The following is a 9,874-nucleotide window of genomic DNA, read 5'->3' as shown; positions in this document are numbered from 1 at the left end:
ATAAATTTTTTTAAATATTAGATTAAAATAATTTAATTTTTATTACAGCTAGCCTTTTATTTATTAAATTGTTTATATTTTAAAAATGTGCTTCTTAGTAATTTAGATAAGATTCCTAAGAATTCTAGTTATACTAATTTTTACGGACCATACAATATTTCAAAACATATCCTACAGAAAAGTAAAAGCTATCCTAAGGAGAGTAGAATTAACGTTTCGTGTACCTAGGCTACAACTTTTTTGTCACTTCCTTAAGTAACAATATTCCTTAATAATATATAAAGAATAGTTTTTAAAATAAAATTATATTTCTTGTCTTTAAAATTACATTAATATACCTATAAGAATTTTACAAAAAAAATAATTTGGTATTTTAAAACGTTTGCTTTAGCCTACTTGGCCTTATGGAGTATCCATCCTGATCCTAATGTTTTAGTTATCCTAATCTCTAGGATTTGATGATAATGTAAGAAATAAGATTTCAGGTTTATNCTTTATCTGATTTACCTTTTCAACACATAGAAGGATTGGGGTTCCGACGATTGTTGAATCATGTTGTTCCAAATTATGTTCTAAAAGGCAGGAAATATTTTACGGAACTTGTTTGCAGCGAACTTTACGATAAAGTGTCATCGAAAATAAAGATCATGTTGAAGGATTTTGAGAAAGTTTCCTTTACATCAGATATCTGGTCAGATTCTTCGTCAGGAGTTTCATTATTATCCTTAACATGTCATGGTATTACAAAAGATTTTATAAGAAAAAATATCGTTTTGAAAGCGGAGATTCTTGACGAACGCCACACGGGAGATTACATTTCGGCAATATTTCAATGTATGCTCGAAGAGTGGGGAATCCCAAAACAGAATGTGCACTGCATAGTAAGAGATGGGGGATCCAACATGAAGCGTGCCTGCACTTTATCTGACATAAATAATATTGACTGTACAGCACATCAGCTGCATCTGGTGGTCAAAGAAGCTATTAAAAATGTTGATGCAATATCCATGTTACTTACAAAATGCAGAAAAATTGCAGGACATTTCAACCATTCTACAATGGCAAAGCAAGAATTAGAAAAAATACAAGTTCGACTCAATCAAAGAGTTTTAAAAGTTTTGCAAGACTCGCCGACACGCTGGAATTCCAGCTATTATATGTTGGAAAGACTTGATTGCATTAAGGATTCGTTGTCGCTTTATTCTACTAATAATAAAATAGAACAGTTTGATGCCGAAGAGTGGATTTTAATTCAAGAATTAGTGAGAGTACTGAAGCCTCTGGAGGATACCACAAAAAAATTGAGCGCACAAAACATATGTATATCCGACGTTATTCCTCTAGTACGAGCATTAAATAAATTGTATGACGAGATTCAAATTTCTGCTAATAGTGGGGAAACTCTCAACATCAGCACACCTGCCGTTCTTGATTTTTTGTCTTCTTTGAAGAATGAATTAGATTATCGTTTTTCTGAAATCGACAAAAATATATTGTTCCAAATAGCAACATTTTTAGATCCACGTTACAAAGGTAAATTTTTCAGTGATTTTCTTATCAAAGATATAAAACAGAAACTACTTACAGCTTTAGAAACAGAAGTAAATATCACAACAACTACAACTAGCACAGAAAAATCAAATGCTGTAAGAAAAGAATATTGCAACAATTTAGAAGACTCTATGGCTAATATGTTAGATAGTGACGATGAAGATGAGGAATCTGAAAACCAAATATCATACACTAATGCTAATTTGCTCACAGAATATGCCAAAGAAAAAAGATTATCAAGAGACCAAGATCCATTAAAGTATTGGGAGATTAATAGTAAAAAATTTGGAGGTCTTAGTCACATGGCTCGCACATATTTATCATCACCTGCAACAAGCGTTCCAAGTGAGCAGTTTTTCAGTGCAGCAGGAATTATTTACGATCCTCATCGTAATAGACTTTTGGGGGATAAAGCTGCCAAGTTACTCTTTTTGAAGTACAATTTACCATTAATTAATTTTGATTATGACATTTAATTTTTTTGAAGTTTCTAAAATTGTGATTATTTTATCTGATAATTTGATAATTAAAATTCTTTGATAATTATTATAATATAATATAACCGTGATGATTATTTCAATTAGCATTAGAGGTTTGATCTCACTATAAAGATAGTTAAATTAATACCTTATACTGGTAACTTATAATTAATGTTTAAATATTTAATTTTTGCAATATAAAAGTGCCAAATATGTGATTTTAATAAATAAAAAGTGATTTGAATTGAAGTTGTTAGTATTTTATTGCTCTCTCTCTTTAAAATTTCATATAAGTAATGAAAATCATTAAGATAAAAGATCCGTTAAAGATCCGCTAAAAGGTAACGGATACGGATACGGATACGGATCTTTTTTTTCCCTCGGATATCCGCGGATACGGATACGGATACGGATATCCGGAACATCACTATTTTTAATATGTACATCGTAGTCATATAAGTAATTTTGTTCGTATATAATAGCCTTAAGTAAAGTTCGAAAATATGTCATATTGGTTGTGTTTAAAACTGTGTTACACTGAAAGTATCTGTGGAAAGAACAGGCCAATCATATAAAAGCAACCAGAAAATAAGCAAAATTTATTTAAGCTTATGATGTTTGATTCCCATTGCTCTAAGTATTTAGGAATAGAAATGAACTTTTAGAGGGAGTAAATAGGTCAAAGGAAAATGTCCTTAATGACATAATATTGTAGCTGTAGATTATTTAATAGTGTTTTACAAAGATATATAATAGTAAATACGTGAGCCTTTCACAGCCCAGCACACACATTTATAAAATCTAAGTGACTCATACAACATGGAATTCACATAAAACGGAATAATCAACAGTGTTATAGGGGGGTCAACTGTATATTCCGAAAAACAGCACCCAAAGAATATCAAAATACCTCTTTGTTATTTAGCATCAAAGATTAAGTGTTTCTTGATTATATCTTATCTGAGAGTTAATTATATTTTCCAAAAAATAATTTTTTTTAATTACACTTTTTTTTTTATCTGTACTTTTCATATTACATATTATATATACAATACATTTTACAATGTATGTTATACATTATACATACAATATCAATGGCATGCCATTCATGGAAGCTGTGGAAGTGCCACTTCCCTTGTATTTTTTAAAATATAAATCCATATTGTACGATTATTTTCATATTTTAACATACTTTGAATCAATTAAAATTATTTTATTGTAACCGCATTATGGATCTTATTACAAATTTCTATACTATATGTGAAAAAAAAAAATGACAAGATTGCCATTGTACATTCGAATATAAATTTGTGTATACATATTCCCAACGGAAGTGCTGTATTGTTGAATACAGGACAGTGTCCGTGGCGAAAATATTTAAATCGTGTAAAGCAGCCAGATTACATGCATTTACACATGCACTTTACAGAGCACCAACCTCACATGGTTTAGCTTGTCATTGCTACACACCAAAATATCGTATAACGCTTTCAATGATTCTATCTGGGGCCGACACAGCTTCCCTAACATCAAATGTCACCACACACCACTGTACAATATACATTTTGCAATGTTAGTCATACATCTTTTTATGTCATTATATAAATATTCCAGTTATAATCAGTTATTAGATGATAGTTTGGCTGGTAGAATATTGAGCTAATTCCCTAAAAATTGGCATTTCAAAGTTATATAAAAATTTACATTTTTCTGTACTTGATAATTTACTTATTTAAATCTATAAATAATCATATAATCAATGTAGTTTTCATGATTTACAAGAGTTTAAACTTCTAATAGCAATGTCTTTTACTTTGATTCATTTTAATAAACATGTGCATATATCAAATTATATTCAATATATAAGAGAATATTTAATTTGATAATAAGTACAATACATGACCATTATGTTGCACATATGTAGAATATATCTACTTCCATAGAGAAGTTAGTATTAAGGATCTTAAGTTTATAAAAGTGATTATAAAATTTGTTATTACATAGCCTTTACTTAATTTCTTAATCATAGAATACAGAAGTTACTCTTTGATTTTTCAGTTTTGTTACTTGAGAAATGTTTATTAACTTTTCCAATTTTTATGTATAGAGCAATATTAAAAAAAACTTGAATTTGCATGCACATTTAATGAACACTGTCCTAACATTTCACTGCTACTGATGAAATGGCTTAGTTAATAAATGGGACAAGCAGATCACATTAACAAACATTAAATTAATTATATGGTAGTAGTCATAGAGATCAAAAAGTATATTTTTTTTTAATGAAAATCTTTGTTATAACATAATATAATAAAATAGGGCTGTTATATTTTTATAATTTCTTTTATATAGATTAATATAATAAATTTGAATTCAATCATTTAAATCCTATAATCGTTCTTAGAAAGATATGTCTGAATAAAGTAAAAAGTATTTTAAGCCAAATATTTTATTTATGTTATTTTAAAAAAGCATTGTTGGTTCTTTATTATTTTCTCTCTTAGATCTTTGACAAGCATTTGTAATTTTGGTGTTATTTATTTATTTGATTTTTCAGTCCTTGGTAGAGGAGAAAACATAAATCCAAAACAAAATGCTTGTAACACAATGATATGCTGGGAAGATATAAAGCCTACCTACTATATTTTCTCTTCCTATATAATTGTAGAAAAGTGAATTTTAAAGATATTTCCAGTTACTGTAGGTCTATTGAATTACAAGATTAAATAAAATAACTTTGATATATAAAAATAAAAGGTTCAGGCAACAGAAATTCTTAAAAAACAAAAAACTTTATTAGAATAGTTACCTTTAAAATTAGATTTTCTATACTTCATAGTAACAAAAATTGTAATTATTACATTTACAAAATATCAAATTCAATAAAGTGCAATTAGTCTTAGATTGATTAGCAAGGTAAAAAGAATCTAACACAAGAAAAGCTTAATCAACATTCCATTAACTTAAAAAAACTATTCAAAGATCTTACTCTTTCATAGCTGATTAACATAAAAATGTAATTTATCAGCTTTACTATTATCTTTAATGCACTTTAATGACATCTTATTAATTTGTATAAAGTTTTTAAATTGTACTTTGATTTAAAAATAATCTTTAATGATGAATATTCATTAATTTGTTAAAATATTTATTCATTTGTCATACTGTACAAATAAATATAAATTAATTTTATTTATAATTTTGGTATTTTTGTGGAATGCATTTCCAATGATTATTATTACACACATTAGATAGCAAGTTGAGAGCCATTAAAATAGCTGTTGAGATTTAAAAGAACACTCCCCAAACATATGATGTAGAATATGAAAAAGCAAATAACTTTAAGAATACTTTTAAAAATAAAATTCTCATGCTATCTCCCAAAATTTGTGTGTGTTGAACCGCTCTTTGATTTCTTTAAAATTAATAAATAAAGCAAAACTTTTTTTCGTAATGTTCTTATTATACAATTTTTTAATTTGAAAATTTTTAAATTTCTGACAGTGATAGTTACATAATTTCTAANATTATATTCTCCAATGATTCAAAAAGTTTTATTTATAATAGAAAAAAACACAAAATTATTAGGAAAATAAGAGAATCTATCCAATTCTTTTATGCATCATCTTAACTTAGTTTGTACGAAATAAAAATATTCGTGATCATTCGAGCGATAAGAATCAATTTTCCGAACTTAAAAATTGAATGTGATTTATGAAAATCAAAATATGATTTTGTTTTGTTTATATAAAAATGGAGAAAAATCTTAGTACGGTTAGAACTAGATTGACCTTGGCCCGAGGGGTTAATGAACAGATAAAAGCGAACGGTTGAATACATTTGACCTATATATGGCCCACAATATATTATGCACCATATATAATATATACTATACGTCACGATTCTTTTCACATTCATTGAAAAGCATCTCTTGCGTGCATCCCATCCAAATCCTTGTAGTTCCTACTTCTCAGAGGAGAAAGAGAAAGAGCATATTAGAATAATACACATTTATATTTTGTAGTAAGTAAATTTTTCTTATTTTATATACATATCTATATAAGATTTTAACAGTTAAATTTATGTAATGTGATAATAAGGTTAATATCAGATTATAGTTTAAAGCTCTTTGAAGTAACACTATAAATATGTGTTTGATGTATCATTTGATGCTACTTGTATCTTAAAATAATTATACGAAAATATGTTCAATAATGTTTTCTAATTGACGTTTGTTTCTGCTCCAAAAATTCTTTAATGAGTCTGTACAGAATTTTTATAATGAAAGGAATCAAATTGCTTTACTTTCTCTTGTCACAGTTGAGATCTAAGGAAGAGAAACCAGTCGAACATCTCAATAAGTCAACAAGTTTCGATATAGATCTTGCAATAAATAGAACACGTCAATTTTATAAGATTTGCTATTTTAAATTGACTTTTACTCGTCGGTTTTTATGCTTTTTATGATAGAAAAATTTATTTTTTAAATATTCAAAAAATCATAATAAATATTCAACTACGCTTGCTTTCAATATAAGAATGGAATTTACAGCTTCGTTACTGTAAAAATCTATAAGTACGAATCACTAAACTTAGTTTTATTGGTAAGTTTATTTAGTTTTTTACGTTATATAGACCGGAATTTTAGACTTTATACCGTATAATAATAATTACAGAACGAAAAAGAGTTGTAAGCATATATATATATGTATGTCACTTTCTATTCATCTTCAACAGAATTAGACTCCTTATATATCGTGTTAAATGGAGCAAAACGAAGTGAGAAAATGAGTATACAATAAAAATAGAGTTATGAGCGAGTTTAAATATCGATATCACTCATAAAATATTATTAAATATATGNGTGGCGATTGATGTATTGTTGGACAATCCATGCCACATATGGTCATGCATTGTCCTTTTGGTAAGTGGTCTCAGGCAGGTCCTGAAGTTAAGGAACAACATGCTTTTGCACCTCAGTGATGTAATGATGGATGTTCAATTTCCCAGGAATATATACTAGGATAAAGCAAAACTTTTTTTCGTAATGTTCTTATTATACAATTTTTTAATTTGAAAATTTTTAAATTTCTGACAGTGATAGTTACATAATTTCTAAAATTAGGCATGGATTTTCTTTGTTATTTGATTATATATTTTGTATGTAAATACCTTATGAATTTCTGGATTTATTTTTTCTTTTTTTCTTTTTGTGGAATTGAAGAAAATCAATGATGAGATTTATTGTTTGCTTTAAACTGATAAAAATTTCTAATTTTTATTCATTAAATAATTGATACTAAATAATTTATATAAAAAATTAAAATGTCAGTTTATTTTAATTTTAGTAATTGATTTATTTAACTAAATTTACATTTGAAATTTCAGATTCCTGTATATTTCATCCTGGAGTTCCTGTTTTTCATGATGCCTATAAGAGTTGGTCTTGCTGTAATAGAAAAACAACAGACTTTACTGAATTTTTGAATATTAAAGTTAGTAAGTTTATTATATTTGATAAACCTTGAAAGGACCCTTTCTATATATTTATAAAAATTAGGACAAATCTATTAAAAATAATTACTCTTTGTTCATTTTAGACACACATAATTTTCTTCTTTGCCATTTTGCCAATTTTTTTAATAATGAGCTATTACTAAAAGAATTGACAAATGGTATTTGGTAATGAACTATTACTAAACACAAAGTCTAAATGGTGTTTATTACAAATATGCATTTGTTGAAATAAAAAATATGAAGCTCCAACATACTGTAAATTTAGCTATTAATGATAAGAGTAAATGTAGTCTGGACANATATTTTGTAGTAAGTAAATTTTTCTTATTTTATATACATATCTATATAAGATTTTAACAGTTAAATTTATGTAATGTGATAATAAGGTTAATATCAGATTATAGTTTAAAGCTCTTTGAAGTAACAGTAGTGACAGGATATTTAAGTATAAGTGTTTTAAAAGGAAAAAATTTAACGAATTCCGGAAACAATTTAAGTTTTTTTAAACTATTGAATACTTTTAAACGATATTATGCAACCCGTATTTTTATTTATTCTCCATTCAAACTAACCTTGATGATTCCCATAAATGTATTACAAGAATAGAGTAAGGTTAAAAAAAGAATCTTGAACGTATCAGCAGGGGGTCTTTTAGACGTAGTTAATTTAAGCTTTTATTATATTTAGCGCTTCTATCTATTAGAAACTCATATACAAAAATATGCGCTTGTTGTGGTCCACTACTCGAAATCTAGGATCTTTAATCTTGTATAATGTCAAATATCGTACGATACAAATTTTCCATTATATAAACTTATATAAAAGGGATTTTGCGAGTTACTGCTTGCGTTGAGCCTCGCACAATCTAAAAACTACCATTACATGTTATATATAAAATATAATAAGATTTAAATAAAAAATCTTGGATATATCAGCAATGGCATTTCTTAGGCATTGCTAACCTACGATTTGCCTACAGCTTCATGCTTTTAGGCGTCATATGTACAGAAATGATCGAGCATTCGAAATCCTGTATTATCTAGGATCCGATATATTAAGCAGTATCAAGTATCGCGTCATTAAGGGTAAAATAAGAGGTCTTAGCCCTTACGAAACAAATATCCTACATTTATTTATTGGTGATCCCCACGAGAAATTCTTTTATTATTACTCATAACTGTACTTTAATAAATATTTATTTCCTAATAAAAAATAATTTATGTATTTGTAATTTAAGAGCATGTAGCAATTTTCTTCTTTTTTAAATTATGCATTACTTTAAATAGTATATAATAAGAGTTGAAACCCTTGAATGAAGAAGATCTTAGCAATCTCCCTACTTGAAATAATGGTGTATAAGGATGATGGATGGATGTTTGAGAACTTCCTGCTCGAATATTTTCCGTAAATTTAGGATTTAGAATGATATTTTTGCTTTAAATATAGATTTAAAAAAGTATTTTCATCTATTAATATCTGATAAATCTTTCAGTAAAAAAAGAGGGAAAATAAACTACTTTCTANGATACATGTTTATATATAGACAAGGGTACGAGACACATTAACAATGATTTACAATAATTTGTTAATATATATCTTTAAAGTCGTATTTTATAGATATAATTATATTGTTTACCGTAATTATTAAATATATTTTTTCGGCATATTATCATCTATATACATAAGTATACAATAAAAATAGAGTTATGAGCGAGTTTAAATATCGATATCACTCATAAAATATTATTAAATATATGTAATCTTTAACGGAAAACATGAGTATGACGCATCGATCTTCCTCATGGTGATCTCACGGAAGAAAAAAAAAATAAACTTTTTATTTCCTTCTCCCCGATTTTCACCGAAGTTAGAATAATTACATGAATCAAACATGTTCCTCGTAAAAACTTTCGACGCCTTGATTCAGAAAGATCTATGCGAACGACCGGCCACTCACCCACATCCACTAATTGAAAAATAGGACTTTCGCTCATCGCTAATCAACCAATGATGTCATAGTGATATCACAGACATCAGTGGGAGGTTGTTGAGAGCAAACCTGCTTTTAAACAGGAGAAAACATTGGTGAGTATCTTCCTCTATTATTCTATATTACTCAACAACATTAACTAGATTATGATACTATATTTATTCCTGTTATTAATAATAAGTAAATAAGTTTTTTTTTTATACGAGTTTATGCATATAAACTTAGATTATTTATACAATACATTGAATAAAATTTTAAAAAATAATTATAATTTAAGTAATTTATTTGATTTATAAGATAATATAATATACATAAAAGAAAATAAAAAATATGAATT

The 9,874-nt window shown here is 27.1% G+C and overlaps 1 protein-coding gene across 1 annotated transcript in view; it reads left to right on the top strand.

The window, feature by feature from the left end:
• Positions 1-498: 498 nt before the first annotated feature.
• Positions 499-9,874, top strand: part of LOC111634888 (zinc finger BED domain-containing protein 4-like) — a 27,333-nt gene continuing 17,957 nt past the window's right edge. Inside the window, exon 1 of the mRNA XM_023379725.1 lies at positions 499-1,605. Coding sequence (XP_023235493.1) covers positions 648-1,605 — 958 coding nt within the window. The 5' untranslated portion in view covers positions 499-647. The remainder of the gene's footprint in view (positions 1,606-9,874) is intronic.

Source organism: Centruroides sculpturatus, unplaced genomic scaffold (genome assembly GCF_000671375.1).
Source record: "Centruroides sculpturatus isolate CEXI.00-Female unplaced genomic scaffold, Cexi_2.0 scaffold862, whole genome shotgun sequence".
Classification (NCBI taxonomy): Eukaryota; Metazoa; Arthropoda; class Arachnida; order Scorpiones; family Buthidae; genus Centruroides; species Centruroides sculpturatus.
The sequence above is the reverse complement of the archived record's forward strand: the minus strand, read 5'-3'. Positions and strand labels throughout refer to the sequence as shown.